At 45.6% G+C, this 19,931-nt stretch overlaps 1 protein-coding gene across 1 annotated transcript in view; it reads right to left on the bottom strand.

The window, feature by feature from the left end:
* The window catches only part of Ank3 (ankyrin 3), a 215,046-nt gene that overhangs the window by 77,513 nt on the left and 117,602 nt on the right, over positions 1-19,931 (bottom strand). The window contains exons 19-20 of the mRNA XM_055598850.1: positions 8,551-8,674; positions 3,523-3,625 (exon numbers count right to left, since the gene is read on the bottom strand). Coding sequence (XP_055454825.1) covers positions 3,523-3,625; positions 8,551-8,674 — 227 coding nt within the window. The remainder of the gene's footprint in view (positions 1-3,522; positions 3,626-8,550; positions 8,675-19,931) is intronic.

Genomic DNA, 19,931 nt, shown 5'->3' with positions numbered 1-19,931 from the left:
GGGAATGCTAAATGTTTAAAATGGGTGCCATGCTTCCCAGATCAACAGAAGACTGGAGAAGTTATCTTCTGAAATCCCTAAGTTTAGGCATGAGGTGAAAAAGACAGACTATTCACTTTCTTTTTATAATCTACGCGCATGGGTGTTTTGCCTAATGCATGCATGCGTATGTACCACGGGTGTGCCGAGCGCCTATGGAGGCCTAAAGAAGGTGTGGGATGCCCTGGAACTGGAGTTACAGACAGTTTAAGCTGTCATGTGGGTGCTGGAAATTGAACCTGGGTTCTCTGCGAGAGCCGCCAACATTCTCAGCCTTTGAGCCTTCTTTCCAGCCCCAGACATTCAGTTTTGACCATTTGACTGTAATTGAAATGCACTCGGGAACCTAAGCGGACATTTCTTGTGAGGCTTTCACAGTGCAACAGGAGTCTCTTTTCTGACAGCAGTTCTTCCCAGAATTAGCTGTTTCCTGTCCTCCACTGTTAACATACCTTTTTTCAGAATCCCCCCTTTTTTAAGGTTATTTTAAAGGTGTTCATACAAAATAATTTTTGTTTGTTTGTTTAAAAGTACACAGAATATCCAAATGCATTTATACCTAAATTCAACAATTAGTGTTTGAAAAACATAAGCAAGGAAAGGGGTTGGGTGTATGGCTCTGTGGATAAAGGTGCTTGCTATGGAAGTGTGAGGACCAGGGTTCAAATCCCTAGCCAGGCAGACATGAAAGGCATAGAGAAGGGTCCCTGAAGCAAATAGAAGAGCCAGATTAGTCATATCAATGAGCCCCGGTTCACAGAGAGATCCTGCATCAATGAACAAAGAGAAGACTAATCAAGGAAGAACCCTGACAATAGCGACTCGAGGCTTCCACAAGCCGCACGTACACACTGTGGAGGTCTGGATGAGAATGCCTCTCAGAGGCTCATATAGTTGAATGCTGGGTCCACAGATACTGGAACTGCTTGAGAAGGATCAGGATTAGAAGGTGTGGCCTTGCTGGAAGAGGTGAGTGACTCAGGGTAGGCTTTGAGGTGTAAAAAGCCCAGTCTCTCTCTGTCACCTGCTTATGGATTAGATATTTAAGCTCTCAGCTACCACTCCAGTACCATGCCTGCCTGCTGCCATGGTCTCTACCATGAGAGTTACGGACTAACCCTCTGAGACTGTAAGCACGTGCCCAGTTAAATACTTTTTTTATAAGTTGCTTTGGTAAGTTCTGTATCTTCACAGTGACAGGACAGTAACTCACACATTTGTGCCCATACCCACAAACAAAACAAAACAAATACAAAACCATACACACTCTGTCAAATTTTCTTTATCTGCCCTAGAGATGAACCACTGGAAAGTAAGTAACTGGCTTAATTCATTCCTTCCCGAAAACTTGATGAAAGGTTCTAGAACATAACCTCTGCTGGGACCACAGCTGAGCAAATCAATGCCTGTATCCAATACCTTTACAAAAACTCTGTTTTCTGAGTCAGGGTTTCTCTGTGTAGCCCTGGCTGTCCTGGAACTCACTCTGTAGATAAAGCTGGCCTCGAACTCAGGGAGATCCACCTGCCTCTGCCTCCAGAGAGCTGGGATGAGAGGCATGCACCACCATGGGCTAGCTCCTAAAACATTTTTTATCATTCACATTTCCTCCCACATTGGTCAAGAACTTGAATGGTCTTCACTGAACAAGGTGGTCAGTTGGAAAGGAAAAAAAAAGCTGTTCCGGTGTCTACAGTTCTTGGGATTTTGTATTTTCTGCTGTGCTGTGGTCGCTTGGACTGATCACAGAAGAGTAGAGATGGCCATATAGGTAAGTGGTTCTCAACCTGTGGGTCATGACCCCTGTCAAACAACCTTTTCAACAATGGTCACCTAAGGCCATGAGAGAACCAGATATTTACATTACAACTCATTAATAATAGCAAAATTACAGTTTTGCCATAGCAACGAAAACAATCTTATGGTTTGGGGGAATCACGAAAACATGAAGAACTGCACTAAGGGGTCACGGCATTGGGAAGGTTGAGAACCACTGACTTAGGTGTTCTTAACACTGAAGCTGCTAACTCGCTCCCAGAGCCCCAGCTTCATCTTGAAGCTCTTGGCCTTTCCTTTCTTTTCACAGATCCTTAGTTCTGAGCACAGCCACACTCCAACCCTCCGAAGCGAGGGACACCGAGAACATTTGTTTTTGATTTATACTTTGGTTCTGATGGGGACACTGGTCAGCAGCGGCACTGGTGCTGGAAACGCCTCGATTTCAGAGCCTTGCTCTGAAACAAAGAGCTAGTGAGAAACGCTCTGCTAAACCAGGAGCCCGTGACGTGTCTCGTGTGAGTGTGGAGTGTTCTGATCCGCCCATGGTGCTTTCTGTCATCTGTAACAGTGCACATTTTGTGGGGTTCCCATAAGGCGCAGGGATTAACAACAATAAACTGTCTAACATCTCATCTAAGTGGGAATGTGAGAACAACTGGATGAGCAGACTCGGCTCTGCCAACACCCGGCAACAGCAGGCACCCAAGAGCCTAGTTTATTGTCAAGGGCTCCCTCGGACTTACACCCACCTAAACGTATGCCACACCTATAATCATTTCACAAATGTTATTATTCTTTAAAGTCTGACCCTGAACAGCCTCTGCATTTTCCTCTGTAAGGCCTGCTTGCTCAGAATGTTCTAGACAGTGTATTGAAACATTCACTGCAGGTCATTGCGAAGTATGACCCACACCTTGGGTCTGACATCAGCATGCCCAGGCATGTGGGAGTTCCAAAGGGCTGACCACTTATTGCTGAACTCTAGCTTGGGCGTGTGTGACTGTCATTCATCACCTTGTGCAGTGAGCAGGTGTGGCATCACTTCACCAATGATTCACCGTGGTCAAATAGCACACGCTACCTTCAAGGTGGTTTATGGTCCATGGAGATCTACCAATCGCTGGGTCCCTACTGTGAACATTTAAGACCAGGCACTGGATGGGTCTATACATTTCTCTAGGATCATTCTAGAGAATGTGCAGTAGGACTGTGTTCCTGGGCCTTTGTACAGCACATGCTACCTACTCGACCATAAGCACCAGGAAGAAGAAACTACACGAACGTTGAATGAATCCAGCAGAGGTTCTTGGAAAAAGGAAAATACCACTATACCTTGGGAAACCCTGAAATGAAGATATCTAAAGCATGACTGACCTAGTCTATGACAAGCCTCGCCACTTCCAATGGACATATACACTTCACTTAGCAAACATGAATAATGTCAGCAAACTGAACAGCAAACACATTTGACTTGGAGACAAAAAGTCTTTTCTAGGATGCCCCAAGCGCTCCTCCATGGGATACGGAGGGATTGCTTGTAACAGAAACAGACATTTCTGATTATGCTTTTCTTTAACTGACTAGTACTCCCAAATTCACAAATAGAAAACAAACAAACAAACAAAAAAACCCAAAAAAAACAGCATAGATAAACAGCATATGTAAACAGAAACTGAACAAGCAAAGGACAACAAGAACGCATACCTGCTCTTTGGATGGTACCAGAAGTTCCTCGATCATCATGCTGTCCCGCGCGTAGGAGCTTCTATTCAAGGTGTAGGACCTATCCGAACTGAAGGAGCGGAGGCTGTTGTGTTTACAGTTACCCATTCAAGAGTGGGAGATGACGATGGGATGGATGCAAGAAAATAAATGCATGCAACTTTAAGAACAGGCAGGATGGCTAAAAATACCAACAAATGTGCTTTTTTTTTTTTTTTTTTTAAAAAAAAAAAAAAAAAGGAAAGACATCAAAATTAAGTTCTATAGATGTACTAAATTCCATGACTGAGATTTTTCAAATTTGGCCAATTTGTTGTCAGATCTGTGAGATGAAATGCATGTGACTTTGGACACTCCTCTACGGTGCTGAACCAGCATGGCATTGGAAAGAGCCTCTAACTGATAACACTGGGGTTCCCTTTTCTTTTTGAAAAGTGATTTATTTATTTTATATGCATTGGTGTTTAGCTCCCATGTGTGTCAGATCCCTTGGAATCTGGGGAATCAGATCCCATGGTGCCGGATCTCCTGGAACTGGAGTTATAGACAGCTGTGAGCTTCCATGTGGGTTCTGGGAATTGAACCCGGGTCCTCTGGAAGAGTAGCCAGTGCTCTTAACCACTGAGGATTCTCTCCGGCCCCTACATGAGTATCCTTAAGAGGGAAGACTTTAGGTTAGAGGCGCCTCTTTCAGTCCAGTTCTGCTGCCTTTCAGACTCAGGCAGAATTGTGTCTGCTGCAGTGGGCTCTGTGGGTGAATGATTGGAAACGAGCTGAGTTTAGATACTAAGAGCTCTGCAAGGAGCCGAAACTCAAGGGCACTTTCAAGAAGGAAAACAGAAATAGCAGCAGGCACGTCTTGGTTGTGTTCTGGGAGACATTCACATACTCTACATTCAAATCCTGTTTTTCCTTGCCTCTACTTTTTTCTTTATTCTTGTTATTCTTATCCTTTCTAGACTCTCCCATAGACAGTCTCTGAATTTTCCAGGGTGTACCCCCACACTCTGCCTATGTGGACCCTAAAACTAAAAGCCGGTCGATGAAGAGACTCTGGGAGAACGGTTCTAAACAGTATCTTGGTTAAGACTGCATCTCCCTTTAACTCTAATACTCAGGAGGCAGAGGCAGGCAGATCTCTGTGAGTTCAAGGCCAGCCTGGTCTACAAAGCAGGACAGACAATGCTACATAGAAAAACCCTGTCTCAAAAAAAAAAAAAAAAAAAAAAAAAAAGTGTATATATCCACGTAAATCATGTGAGGGTCAGGGTTATCATCATTAATCTTAGTCTTGAGTTAATGGCTTTATTATGATCCCTTGGGGACAAGGAGGATGGTGGCAGTGAGTAACTGCCCAATGTCACTTTCCACTCAGGTCTCTACCTACTTAACTGGTAGGCTTTCAGAAGAAAATATTCTGTCACCTCTTTGTAATGAGGTTTCCCATCTAACCCTTCATGAAGCAAGTGAGAGAGCTCAGGTGAAGCCTGGACTTCACTCTCTACCTGTGAAATATCCCCAACCAGCATCACACATTGACCCTTTTTATGTTGGGGTCCGCGCTGGTGTTGGGAGTGAGGCCCATGGGAAGCCAATATTTTTCTTTGTAAAATTGCCCACTTCACTGATAAAAGTGGGTCAACATGGGACTGACAGCATGCCACCAGTTGAATCAGCCAGACTTTGTATGTGTGTGGGGGGGGGGAGAGAAAAGAAAAGAACAAGGAGTGAGGACCCCTTTGCACAGCAGGATTTTTCTCCCCACTGTGTACTAGCTGAAGTATCACCTGTATTGCACACATTACTCAGAGTGCTGCCCAGAGGGTGGGTGGCTCTTTCAGGACTAGAGTCTCAGCTTTCTTTGGATCTCATGTTCATCATTCTGACTCAGAACTACCCTCCATTTCAAGGTCACTGAAATGCGCAGCAAATATTTACCGACTGTGACAAGCTCAATCCAGGCTGAGGCGCTGCCCCAGCAAGCCACAGGCTACAGTCAGCCCAGTCATGTGATCACAGGGCTTCCTTTCCTGTCTTCGTTTTAGTTACATTTCTGCCTCTTACTCCTCTTTCTAAACGCTTAGCTCTTCTTCAACATAGCACCAGCGGCCCTTGAGCGCTTCCCTTCAATACTGTCTAATTTTTTTTTTCCAGAGTTGGTGATGGGCTGGGACAGGATTAGTGTCCCCTGGCCACAGGTGATCCCTGACCACTCAGGCTGTGGCTGTCACAGCTGAAGAACGGATCTTTAAATTGTACCAAGTTTTAACACATGTGAATTTAAAGGCCCACAAGTGACAGGTGTCTATACTATATGCTAGTGTCTTTTCCTGACGGTCTCACTGACTAGATTTGAAAAGCCCGGGAAGGCACCTTTTCTTCACCTCAGGACCAGAATACCATTCACGTTAGGTCGTAGTTGTAGCATATGCAGACAAACATTTAAGAGCCTTTAAGGGAGGTTACATTTCATGATCCTTTTCGTTTTTCAAATCTAAGATTTGTGGATCCTTCTCCGCCCTCCTCTCTCTGTGAGTGACAGCTGCAGATCAGAGCTCAGACTTTGTGCTAGCCAGAGAAAGTGCTTAAAGTTGTGATTCCCAGGGATCATTCCAAAGCTGCTCCCATCAGGCAGATGGAACCCAGGAAAACCTACCAAGCATCAACCCAGCTCTCCGATTCATCACAGTACACTCGGGACCAGAAAGTGTTGACTATTTCCCTAAGGGCATCTAGAAAGCTTTGAGTAGATTTGTTTTTTGATGTCTTGCTTTGCTTTTTCAAGACAGGGTTTCTCTGTGTAGCCTTCCCGGGCTGTCCTGGAACTCACTCTGTAGACCACGCTAGCCTCCAGCTCAGAGATTTTCCTGCCTCTGCGCCCAGAGCGCTGGGATTAAAGGCATGTGCTGCCACCACACAGCCTTCGGGTGTTTTTTAACCAAGGTCAGAGAGATTATTTGTAGCCATTGTTGTAACCTAAGTGTTAGATGCAGGACCCGTTAGAAAACCATGCTTCCTTGTGTTAAAAAGAGTTACTAGGGTGTTACCAGGACAGCTCAAACAAACAGCCACCATGGAATTATGTAGGACTTTTTCTTTAGATCCAGCAAAACCCTTTCACTTCAGTCATGCACTCTATGAAATTTGCTAAGAGGGAGGAATTCCTTAAGTGCCCACTCACTATTATATAGATAAGATTTCTTTTCATAATTTTTTTCTTTTTCCTTTCTCAATCACAATTGTTTTCCTACAGCTGAGCAGGAAAACAAACCAAAACAAAAATGTAAAAAGCACATTGCAGGCCAGCCAGCACAGCACAGCACAGCACAGCACAGCACAAACGCCGAAGAAAATAAAAATGGAAATGTGGGCCGGGGACAGGCAGAGGAACACTACAAAAACACCACATCTTCTTACCTTATCTTGGGACTATTTTAAAGTATTTTTAGAAAATTAAAAAAAAAAAAAGTAAAACCAGAAGAAACAATGTAAAAAAAAAAAAAATCAGACAGGGGAAAAAAAAAAAAAAGAAAAAACAAAAAACAAATGTTATGGTTGAATGAATCATACATTGGATGTCCATTTAAATGTTGCACTCAGAATAACTGACTTGATAATGCTCTAACAATATGCTTTAGAAACATGAAGCTATTAATTATTTAAAAATACAGCTATAAAAATATGCCGTAAGAAATATTTGCCTCTGAGCATAACATGAGTTGCCAGTATGAAAAAGATGACTTACATATATGAGAGCAACAGCATAGTCAAAATCAGAGACAAGAAATCCTTAAAACATCTTAAGACAAAAAGCTCACGAGAGGCAGTACTCAGGTTTCATGGCTCACTGGAAGGGAGTGGCTAGGGTTTTCTACAAAGGGAGGAGAAAGCAGCCTGCTGTGGGAATACAAACGACACCCAACTCCATACAAGAGACAAAAAAACTGGGATCCTTGAAGGGCCCAGACATTTCAGTTGTAACTTCTAAAGAATCTGTGGTTGAAATAGCGCACATTTTAAAAGTTTCTCTCTCTCTCTTCTTGTTGGTGACACCTGCTCCATTCAGATTTGCAAGCCTTTTAGGGAATGTTTTCATAAAGGAAAACTTCTGCTAAATCATGGGAGAGTCTGAAGAAAAGGCAATGCTGTATCTAAACTGGTTTCACTAACCGAACTGGGAATAAATCTCAAGGTTTGCTTTGTGGGAAGTGCCATTTGCTATTAGACAATGAAACTTTTTACAGCGGATTCCTAAACTATAGGAAAATGTCCTCAGGGCTCTTGCTTAGAAGGTTTAATTATTAGCTTTAAAATAACTTGACAGTCAGCAAACATGCTGCTGACCCACACCAGGGGAAAAGAATTCCCAGCCTTTTGGGCAAAGTCCTGTTCCTTCCCACGGTGAGTGACTTGTATGTAAGTCAAGGCTTTCTTCCTTCAGCTGTAAGGACTGAATTAGCAGCATTGCTGTCTGTGACTTCTGATAAATCACTCTCACACTCCTACCAGGCCCCTCTGGCACAACCTCAACTGCCTAAGCATGGCAGAGTTTTAATTGTTTGTTTTTTATCATCAAGGGTGCTGCCTATCAACCACACATTAATTTTTCACTGACAAAGCATGGCAAATAATACATATACAAATTTCTTGTATATCCATAACTAGAAATGTCTTCCGGTATGGAGCAAACTGCTTTTGAAACATGAGACTCAGACTGGCTTTCCCATTTATCGGGGAGCTCTGTCTGGTACCATGCTGGAAACTGACTGACTGAGAGAGCAGACGATTGACGTGTTCTGTCACAGGAGACTAAGCACTGCGAACAACAAGAGAAGTCACAGGGCGCGCTCATGTTTGCATCAAGAACATTCCACAGAATTCACATGGCATCCAAAGAGCACATTCTGGAATCGTGAGCAAGATGGAAATGATGCCGACTTATGATTGATCATGGCGTGTTATAAGTGAACTCTGAAGAAATTAAAAAAAAAAAAAGCAATAATAAAGTACCTGGCAGAACGGGCTCCAAGACTGAAGCCCACATAACCCTCTGCAGGCAGGGAGTCATCGCCCAGTTCCTTAAGGTCCTGTGGCCCAAGATACTTGTCAGTGTCCCCTGTGATGGCATCTTCACCTGCAGGTGGAGAGCAAGCCACAGTCAGAAGCTCTCCCTCTCCATTCTGTGGCAATCACGGAGAAAACGGCGGTTCATTATTTTATCACCTTCCCCGCTGCCCTTGTAGGTTTGCATTTAAAAAACCAAACAAACTGCCACCCAGAGAGAAACAGTGAAGAAAGAGTTAGTTCACCATTGCAGTGGCCAACCTAAAGTAGCAAACCCAGATAGTGTTAATGATCAATGGTAAGCAAAGACCCCTGCCCTCTGCCCCCACCCTGTGGTTTCGTTAATTAGAGAGATGGAGTTCTTCAAATGAGTTTTCCTCATATCACCCGGGATGACGGGCAGCAGCTTGTTTGAACGGACACAACCTGCAAAATAAGGCCTATGTCGCTGATAGTAAATAAATAATAAAGTGAGAGTAAATAATAATTATAAGATGAGAGTCGGGAATGGCTCTACTTGGTTATTTGTTCTATTTGCTTGTGTGTTGGTGTGCGAGGTGCACCTGCGGAATTCAGAAGGCAACCTGTAGGAGTCGGCTCTCTGCTTTCACTACGTGGGTTCCGGGATTAAGCTCGGTCAGGCTTGGCGAGTGCTTTTAGCCCGCTGAGTTACCTCACCAACCTAGGAGTGAGATTTTCGTTGTTTAAACCGGTTTCCTCTGAGGATTTCGGGTTGGGGCATCTCCGCTCTGCGTCCTGTGACTTAATGGCGGGAGCTGTAGCCACTCACCCGGGAGACTCGGGGGCACGTTGGTTTTGAACTGTTTCTAAACCTCTCAGCTTAACAAACCAGCTCAGCTCTTCCCACAGCTTGAAGTCTACAGGCAAAGCAACTCTTGCCTTCCCCAGGCGTGAGCTAGGGGCTCCTGCAGACAGAAACGGGGACCACAGGAACTGCGTTCTCACCATCCACACAAAGAGTTAATGCATGTAAAATGTTCTTACGAGCTCCGTATGCCTAGTGAGCTCACACGGAAAACCACATTCCAAGAGTGACGGAGCAGGCTTTTCAATCGTCTTTTGCCCGCTGGGGTATTTCCCATCCCTCCCAAAGTACAGCACAGGCGGTGGAAAGTTGCCTCCACACAGGCAAATCCCCGGTCTCTTTTCAAAATTATTTTTCTTCCTTTTCTAGATACAAGCTGGCTGGCCCGGAGAGATTGCAAACGTGCCCATGTTAGGTTTACTCAAAGGTAAGCTACCCATGGCCAGGCTCCTCCGTCCAGTCCCGCTTACACTTTCCATTCATTTCAACCACAGGAGCTCAACTTTTTAGCAACCAATCAGATCTTGAAACACACTGGCAACGTGTGTGTGTGTGTGTGTGTGTGTGTGTGTGTGTGTGTGTGTATGTGTATGTTTTTCTTTTGCAGATGTAAAAACTAAACAGATCATCTTTCCACTAAATATATACACACCAGGAAAGGGTATTTGCATAATTCTCCCATCAGAAACAAAACCAGCACACGCCAAGCAGGAATCAAAGAAAGATCTTACTGTGCGGCAAAGCCATTTCCACCACGCTGGGTTGAAGAGCACTTTCCTGAGGCTTCCAGGAATTCCTTAAGCGGGAGGGTTTAGAGTAAGCCGTCCACACCAGCCCCAATCCACACCAGCCTGAGCAAACCCTTCCCTAGTCAGATCTGTCTCCTCCAGGGTTGCAGCATCTCCAAGCCGTCGCAGGCAACTGAGCAACTGCACATCTTTCCTCACTCTTTAGACTCCGCAGATTAAAAAAAAAAAATCTCAGACCCGAAACATTCAAAAAACTCCAAGTGGCAACACTTAATAGCGACGGACATCCTTCTGTTCACTCCGAAGACATCCTTTCAAAGTCCCTTCTGATTGGATTAAGGACGCTCTGGCGAGCCTCTTGCAGGACCCAATAGTGACATAAATGCAAACCCAGGAGTTATTTGTATGTAAATATGAGGACTGCCGGGGGTGTAGACTTTCAGTAACTTGATACCAGTGCCGGCCAGAGTAGCTGGGACCCCCTCACAAGTCGGGGGAGCCCAGGGCACTTCACGTAACTGGGAGACTTGGAGACTTCTCAAATCATGTGTGAAGAAACAGCCAAGGCAGGTAGAGGAAAAACAAACACGGGGAGGAAACAAAGAATGGGCCGGAGCAGGAGTGGCTGGGAGCTGCAGGCAAACTTTCAACTTTGTTCTCGGCTGGGAACACCGGGAGCCTCTGTTATTTATGGTCCCTGTCAGGTGGAAGGAGGGCCAGGAAAGGAGGGAGGGCCTGCCCTTGGGTGGAGGTTGGGAAACTGTGGGGCCAGGGAAGCAGCTGTGACACCAGAGTTCCCAGGGACGCCTCGGAGCAAACACGCGCACACACAGACCAACGGGGCGGCGCACGCAGAGAGAAGAGAGAAAGCAGCAACCAGTAGTAATCTCTAAATTCCTGAAGACGCTCGGAGGGTTTACCGCTTCTCACGCCCGAGAGGGGCCCAGGGGGATGGGGTGACAGTGGCCAGGAGGAGAAAAGTGGGCCCAGGAGGGGACCCTGCCACCTTCCTATCAAAACGTCTCTCCTCTGAAACGTGGGGGCTCTCTCCGCCTACAGGAAGCCTCCTGTTTATGTGGGTGGGCAATGAGGAGATGGCCAGACCTCTCCGCAGGTTCCACTGGAGAGGTCATTTCAATCACACCCCCTTACCTGCACACCAGAATACCGGTAGTTAGCCTAGGAAGTTAACTTAGCTGTGCACAGCATGTCTTTTTAAAGTTTGCTCTCTAAATTTATTTTCTGAGAATTTTATATGTGTGTACAATGCAATATCAATCATATCCATCCCCCTATTTCCCTAAGTCCAACACCTCCCTGTCCATCTCACAGCTTGTTTTTTTTTTTTGTGTGTGTGTGTGTGTGTGTGTGTGTGTGTGTGTATCAGTGTAACTAAAAGGGTGAGCAGCCATCCAATGGGGCAAGAGCACCTTACCTGTGGCCACACCCCCAGAGAAGAATGACTCAAGCTGCAATCTCCAGCCAATACTTCCTCAGGGGCGGGGCCCTGTGAGCCCTCCCCCATCCATACATCCACCCTCTTGGCGCGTTACCTAAATACCGAGAGATTTGAATCTGGAGGGGGCAAGCGGGGAGCAAAGCTGTCTCAGGATCATGAATGAGCGAGTGAATGTGACTCATCGAGGTTAAGACGATCTGTTTTAATCTGCTCAAAGCCTGGCTGCAGTCCACACAGGAGTAGGAGGGAAGCCATTTCCAGTGGAAATGGGAGCGGAAGCCAGGCCTCGGGGAGGGCAATGTCTGGACGCTAGGCTGAGTTCTCATATCTAAAAACCACAAGCCAGCCGGTTGAGTAAAGAGTTTTACTCAAGCTTGCTTCCCACAGGCCTGGGAGGTGGCGTGCCCGCCTCTCACCCCAAGCCTTCCCCAGGACTGAGCTACTGTTCCACCCCGCCCTGCCCACCTGGAGGGCAGTTACTCCAGTCTCTGCAGTTTCTCAAACTCTCAGGCTTTAAGCCTGTGCAGGGTGTTAGGTCCTTTCCCACTAACTCCTTCCTCTCTCACTTTCTCCTCACCGTCTGGGACGGGCGTTGCTCCCCAGGGTGTCCTGGGCCTCTGCCTAACCTGCTGAGGTCTCTCAGATAGTGCGTGTTCAATCCCTACGGACAGTTTGGGGATTGATGATTGATAAAGAATGAAGAGGCTATTTTGTATTTTTATTTTGCCAAACTGCATGCTACGGTGATTTAGTTTCATTCTGGGATTAAGCTTGATGAAGGATAAAATGTGGTCATTAGTCACTGTAAGAGCACCAGAAACCCCGTGTAGGGTTAGGGTGGATACCTGTCAAAGATGAATCAAAATATGACCTGCACGACAGTAAGCAAGTCCTCACGATTTAGCACAGTGCGAGGATTTATTTTGAAATGTTGAACTTACAAATCAAAGTTAAAACTATTATTTTAGTTCAGTTGGTACAGTAGGCGTTCTGGGTTCAGATTCAAGCTCAGCAGTCACAAACCCAGAACCGCTGAAATGTCATTCAACTGCCCTGAGTTACAGTTTGAACCTTCACAAAAGGTGACCCTGTCCAGGACTTCCCTATAACTTCCTGTCAGGTTAACTAAAAGCATGGGCAAGGCGAGAACTTTACCCTGCTGGCACTTTGGTTCTGTGACAGGTTCTTCCCCAGGGCCCAGATATCTGTGACCATGAATGTATAGAGTTACCATAAGGGCAAAATCAACAGGGTCAGCACGGGTGTTACATGTATATCATATGAATAAATGATTAAACAGTAACAACAAAACAAAACCTTCCACCTCTCCATGGAAAACCTTCTATCGTTACCATCTAGCACAACACACTGTTATATTGAAGATGGAGTGCGGCGACCTATATTAAGTGATATAGTCATATCCTCTGATCCTCTTTATAATAAAATAAGACTGGCTAGCATCAGCTGCTTACCAGGTTCAGTTATTGACAAGCCAGCAAAGGTAATGGATGATACTCTTAGTTTAATATTTATATATTGTTATTAATATTTATATGTTACAAGAAAACTAAGCATTTCTGACACAGAAGCTCTGTTGCAATACGTATAAAACACCAAGGATCCTAAGTTTTCACTTCCCAAGAAGTGCCTGGGTCCACGCACTTGACTGACAGCTTGATAGTGGCAGAAAGCTAGGACTGATGGCTGGATAGTCGTGTTATAAATAGGCTCGACTATGTTTTGGCAGGGAAGCTGTTTGTCTCTCCCATTGCCCTCCCTACCCAGTCTGCAGTGAACTCTGCGGCCCTCTGTCCAGGTCCATCTGTAGCACTCTTACTTGAGTCTGGTTGGCTCAAGTTTTGAATAGTAAAATCCAGGGAAAGTGGTTTTCCAGGGTCTCTAGGTTTGAGACGAAGAAACCCTACAGGTTCTCAGTAAGACTCTTGGAAATGCTTGTCTGTCCCTGGCCAGTCTGATGTAAGAAATGTGACTAACATTAAGCCTTCATAGTGTAATGAAGCTTGAGGTTTATGTAGAGTGAGGCAGAGGTTGTGGGGGGAGGAAGAGAGGGGAAGAGAAAGGAAGACGTGCTCACACACATACAGAGAGAAGGAGTAGGGGGGAAAGTGACAAGGACAAAGAAGGGGAGAGAGACAGAGAAAGACAGAGAAGAAAGGAAAGAAAGCAGTGCTCTCTGCTGTTCCAGGCATCCTAGCTGAAGAATGACACAACCTTGCACAGCCGGTCATGTGACTCTTACTTCAGCTGCTTTCTGATGCTATCTCATGAAAGACAGCAAGAACAATCCCCGAGTTCAGTTGGCCCACAGAATGATGGAAGTCATGCGTTAAGACACTGAGTGCAAGGATAGGTTGTTATTCTGTAATAGGTGACCGAGATGGAAACAAGAAACAAGGTCCAGAGGTCACATGCTGGCCAGCTCCTCAGCTCTGTATCTCAGCAGTGTCCACAGGATGAGTACAGATAAGGACCTCAAGTGAGTGAGGCGGCTGATAGCATCACGTGGGCCTCCATCATGTACTACCTACAGACTTTATGCCTTCCAAGCCTTGACATATGGACGCCACTGTTCTTACTACGAATCCATTTCTGTCAGTAATCCTCCTGCTCCCAGGGAATGTTTTTAATACAACACCAGCCTCAAAACAACCATAACCCCTAGTAACCACACCAAGTAATAAAAAAATACCACTGGTGGCATTTCCCTCCGAATCCCAGCCATCAGCCTCCCTCTCACTTTGCCTGAATGGAGAGTAGATTCCTTGTGCTACAGAGGACCACACATAGAGCTGTAAACATTGTCTACCTGGAAAACAAGACAGAGTAGCTTCAGAAACAGAGAAAGAAAACCAACGTGTTAAATGATGTTCAGGGCTGTGGAGGAACAAACAGGGGCATCTTTATCGCCTTGGGTTTCGACTCTGGTCCACGCTTTACCCAAACAACATCCTAACTTCCCCATGCTCTCAGCCGCTCTTCCTACACTGCTGGGAGAAACAGTTCTTGACCTAGCGGAACACATTTCTTGCCCTAGGCTTGATCTCTCCTCTCCCTCCCTGCTCCTCTCCTATATCTCCCCTCCCCTCCTTTCCTCTTCTCTCCTCTTTTTTCTTTCCTTCCCCTCTCCCCTCCCCCACCTTCCCTTCACATCTAAGTTTCTTGTAATCTTTTCCACCTGGAGCTCACCGCCACAAAATGCATTTGTTGCTTTTCTAGGGACTCGACTTCTTTTTCTAGCTGCTTAGAGACTCAAGTCCTGGAAGAACTCGCTCAAAATAGCTAAACCAAGCTATAGTTAGACATTCTGCTCAGAAGGGCTTAATTCTTGCCTTTCGAAATGCAGAATCCACACACCTCCCCCCCCCCGTTCCCTACCCCCGCCACCACCAAAACATTGCTTTTCGTTACATTAAAAGGTGAAACAACACAAAACCCCTCCAAGGAAATAACAGCCCCAAAGCCTCCAAATGACAGGAGATTGAAAGCAGTCAGATGAGAAATCAAGAGGGGTGTAATTTGCATCGCCCACTGATTAACCAGGAGCTGACTGTTCTACACACAGGCAGTCAACCTTAAACAGCGTCAGTGGGCTACAGAGCTTTAAAAATATGGTTGTTGTTTTTTTTTTTAATCACAGCAAAGAGAGACAATGAAAATTGCAGAACAGTGAACCTTTTCACCATTATCAGTCTTCACCGCAGGCCAGGAGGGTATGATTGGATCACTAGAATCAATTCTTGTATTTATTGAGCATTTACTGTGTTCTGGGCTCTGGGCTTGGTGCTTTTATGCATTATCATTTAACTCTCTCCTCGTGCTATCTCTGCTTCAGGATCGAAGAAACCAGTTTGCAACAATGGCATGAGTCATCTTAGACCACTGAGGATTTGAGAAAGGTGGGGCAGCAAAGGATGGAGGTGACGCTGGAGGGGCCCTCATTCTGACTCCTCCAGTGTAATGTGGAAACTCAAAGTCCACTGAGCAGGTTCTGCTGACAATGGTGATGAGCAAAGAAGCTTCCTGAAGGCAGTGGGCGTCTACGCAGTTCCCAGAACATTGCCCAGCACAGCATAGGTACTCAATAAATCTGGAATGATTGATAGATCAGCGATAGCCTCTGAAGAGTGAGCTACAGTACCAGAGTGCAGGGGGAGGAGACTTACTTTTCACCAAAAACTCCTGTACTTTGGGAATTTTGAACCATGTGCATTTATCACCTATTCAAAAAAAAAAATGAATAAAATTCAGCAAAATGAAAGAGAACACAGGGACTGCAGATCAACCATATAGGCTACTTGTTTCATCCACCACAAACCCACACATGACATATATAAGCCTGCCAGGCAGGTGTCAGGGTGGACGTGTGGACCAGTGGACACCCAGCAAACATGGAGTGGAAGCTCCCTGCCTCACTGGCTTCTGTAAGAAGTGGGACACACAGAAGGAACAGGAAGAAGGAGACACATATGATCCACAATCATGAATATACCAACATCAGAAACAGACTTCACTCAAGCGCAGCCCGTCTTACTGTCTGGAACCACACTGAATGTCCAGGTGGCAGGGCCAACTCTGTCCTGGAGGCACTCAGTCTCCAATAAAGAGGGTCATGGTGTGACCAGCACAGCACAGCTGTTTAGTACTGTCCATCTGAAGGGCTGAACGTTTATATCATGTGTACTTCATTTAACCCCTAACCCTTTTTAATAAAAGACTTGGGGTTTGTTTGTTTGTTTGTTTGTTTTCTGAGGGAGGGTTTCTCTGTGGCTATCCTAGAACTATCTTTGTAGACCAGGCTGGCCTCGAACTCACAGAGATCTGCCTGCCTCTGCCTTCCAAGTGCTGGGATTCAAGGTGTGTGCCACCATGCCCAGCGACTTGTTTTTATTTATGTGTGTCAGCCATTGTATGCCACATGTGTGAGGGTATCTTTGGAGTCCAAAAGACAGCTCTGTAGATAAGGGTGGGTGTGAGCCATATGTTGTGAGCGGTAGGAACTAAATTCAGGTCCTGTGGAAGATCAGGAATCATTCTTAACCATGGAGCCATTTCTCTAGCCACCGTCCCTTTCTCTTTTACAGGTGACATATAAATACCTTGGTTTACCTTCTAAAACTCTCCTGTCAAGTCATGGGCAGAGTCTGGGCTGGAATATACAGTCCTTAATACCATGTCACAACGACAGAAGGTAAACGAGAGAACTGCAGATGACCCACAGGTACTCAAAGGAAAGTGACTGAGAGATTTGCCAGGGCTAAACACAGAGCATATGCTTGAAGATGGCAGTGGGGAGGGTGATGAGGCTTGGGAGTTGGCCACAACTGGACAGAGAGCTCAGCATAGTTGGGCAAGTATGGAAATGTCCTGATGAAAGCTATAGGCAGTCAGGCAGGAAAACACTGATTGAGCCGTCCTTTAGAATCCTTGGAATTGCATTTGCAGACCACATCCATCCATCGGGGAGGGCAAACAGTTATTATGTTGATATTTGTTTTTGTTTTAAACCGAAAAGTCACAGTTCCACAGCCACCCTCATCCATCCTGCTCTCTTGGACCAATTCTAACCCTGGGGCAGAAGCAGGAGAGATGCTGCCGAGGCCATCTGGTAAGAGGAGGAACTACCATACAATGTGAAGTTACTCAGTGCGAGCGTGTTCTACCACTCATTTCTGTCTTTACAGCAACTACATGAGATGTTATTAAGCTCTTATGCATAAGATCTGTTGGCCAGTGAGATGGCTCAGAGGGTAAATGTACTTGCCACCAAGCCTGAAAACCTGAGTTCTAACTTCCCACATGGTGGGAAGACCGAACTTTCTTCAAGTTGTCCTCTGATATTCACACTTGCGCATGAACACACACACAAACACACACACACACACACCACAATATGCACATAACACACACATACGTATTTTTTTAAAGAGTAACAAGAAACAAGATCTGTTATATGCTTTTTGCTGAAGATTCAAATAAGGGGTATAAAATATAATATTTTTAAACATTTTTCATTAAATCTTTATCTAATGGTTTATGATCTCATCTAACTTTCAGAGAAGGCATTTCAGCTGAGAGCTTGGGACACTCTTTAGTTGGTGGAGTGCTACCTGAGTATACACAAAACCCTGGGGTCCATCCCCACCTCCCTGCACAAAAATATCTGGATGTCATGGAACAAGGCTGTAATTCTAGCACTCAGTAGGTGAAGGCAAGGGGTTCAGAAGTTCTAAGTCTTCCTTAACTATATGGTGAATTCAAAACTGGCCTGGGGGGCTAGAGAGATGGCTCAGCAGTTAAGAGCACTGGCTGCTCTTCCAGAGGACCTGGGTTTGATTCGTAGCACCTATATGGCAGCTCACAACCATCTGCAAACTCCAGGTCCAGGGGTTTCAATACCCCCTTCTGGCTTCCTTCGATACCAGGCATGTATGTAAACAGACATACATGCAGGAAAAACACCCATATACATAAACTAAAAATAAATATATCTTAAAAACAAAAAAAGACTGGCCTTGGTAACATAAAACCCTGTCTCAATATATAAATAAATGAGTAATGAATTTACAGCCTAGAAAATTCAAACAGTAGACACTCAGATAATGCTTCCCTTTATCTTCTGTTACTTTCATTCTTAATAATCAAGAAAGTAGGAGTTAGAAGAAAGCCTGGTGTGGTGCTGCAGGCCTTTCATATGAGCACTCAGAGCCAGCAGAAGGGAGATCTCTGTAAAGTCAACATTAGCCTGGTCTATAGAGTTCCAGACCAGCCAAATAGGCACAGTAAGAGCTTGTTTTAAAACCAACCAAGCATGCAGAGAAACAAACCCAAACAAAACAAACGAGAGCATAGGAAGGGGAAGATAAGAAAGCCAGATCTGGATTGCTCTTCAGGTTGAAGCTAGAGACACTCCCCCCCCCCCCCCCCCCCCCCCCCGCCGCCCACTCATACAAGGTCATTGTATTCAGGGAGGAGATAGACGAGCAAAGGTGGGGGGAGACGGGGGCGGGGGGGGGATTTGTTCTTGCAGCTTTAAGTGGTTGGTGTCTGTGTGTTCCAGGCCCTTCTGGAGGGCAGCACCAGCACACACACTAACTGAGGACAAGAGCAGAGGCACAGCTAGAGGCAGAAGGTGGGGTGCCTCAGTATCTCCCCCCCCCCCCGTTTCTCCACCTGCCCCTTTTACTACAGATGAGTAAATGGTAGGGACTTTCCTTGAACCTTAGTCTGTGCCGCTGAAGGCACAGACGACACAGTGGAATGCAGTACTTTGCCTCTCTCAGAACAGGGGACAACTATTGCCTAAATGAGTGGCCAAGCGGGTGGTTTTAAAGCCTGCAGAACTGGGCCATCATCAGGGATTCACAGACCCTTGGAGAGGACCATCTGCTGCACTCTGCTTTTCCCCTAGATCTTGGCTTAAGATTCTGGCTTTGTAGGCTGACAGGGAGGAAGAATGGGGTACGACTGGCCAAGTTCACACACCCCTGGAACAATAAACTGCCATTACCTCATGGAACAAATGACTCGGTTCAGGTGATTGTTTTTTTTTTTTTTTTCCTTTTTAAAGAATACGAAATCAATTCCATTTGCTTTTAAAAATTCTGTTCCTTGTAGCTGGGGTGTATTTCTTTTTTTAAAACCATTCAGCAGTCCACTGCTCCCTAATCCTGGCTGCAGCGTGTCTAAAGTCGGCAAGCATGACTCAGCGCTGGCAGCTTCCCAGATGGAGCAGTGAGACTGATCTTCCTTGGGTTAATAAACAAACCCACCCCAAACCAGGGTGGGGTGAAGGGGGAGGGTTAAAGTGTCTCTCCTACAGAGAGCTGGAAAGAGGCAGGCACTGTCGTTTCCTCATGGTTTCAAAGCTTAAACTTGCTGGAGAAACTCCCCTTGGTTACCACAGTTAGGACTAGATGTCACACTGAGTTGGGCGTAAACTCCTAAGCTGAGGATGGAATACGGATGGAAGGGAGTATGAGGCTACTTCCCCGTTCCCATTACGTCAAATCTGTGCCACTGGTAAAGATGACTAGACGATGAATTAGCTGCCAGCTACAAACTCACCCTGTAAAATCAGGATAGAATGCTGGCTACCACCTGCTAAATTCCAGTGCAGCAGCAGCAGCAGCAGGCCAACTTGTTCTCTCTCTGTATCCTTATGTGTAAAGACGTGCATGTGGCCCATAAGATAGGTGCTGCTATCATTCCTCAAATGCCATCCACCTTTTTTTTTTCTTTTCTTTCCTCCCTCCCTCCCTCCCTCCCTCCCTCC

Source organism: Psammomys obesus, unplaced genomic scaffold, assembly GCF_907164565.1.
Source record: "Psammomys obesus unplaced genomic scaffold, mPsaObe1.curated_primary_1811, whole genome shotgun sequence".
NCBI lineage: Eukaryota > Metazoa > Chordata > Mammalia > Rodentia > Muridae > Psammomys > Psammomys obesus.
Note: the sequence above shows the minus strand (reverse complement) of the source record. Positions and strands in the feature narration are given on the sequence as shown.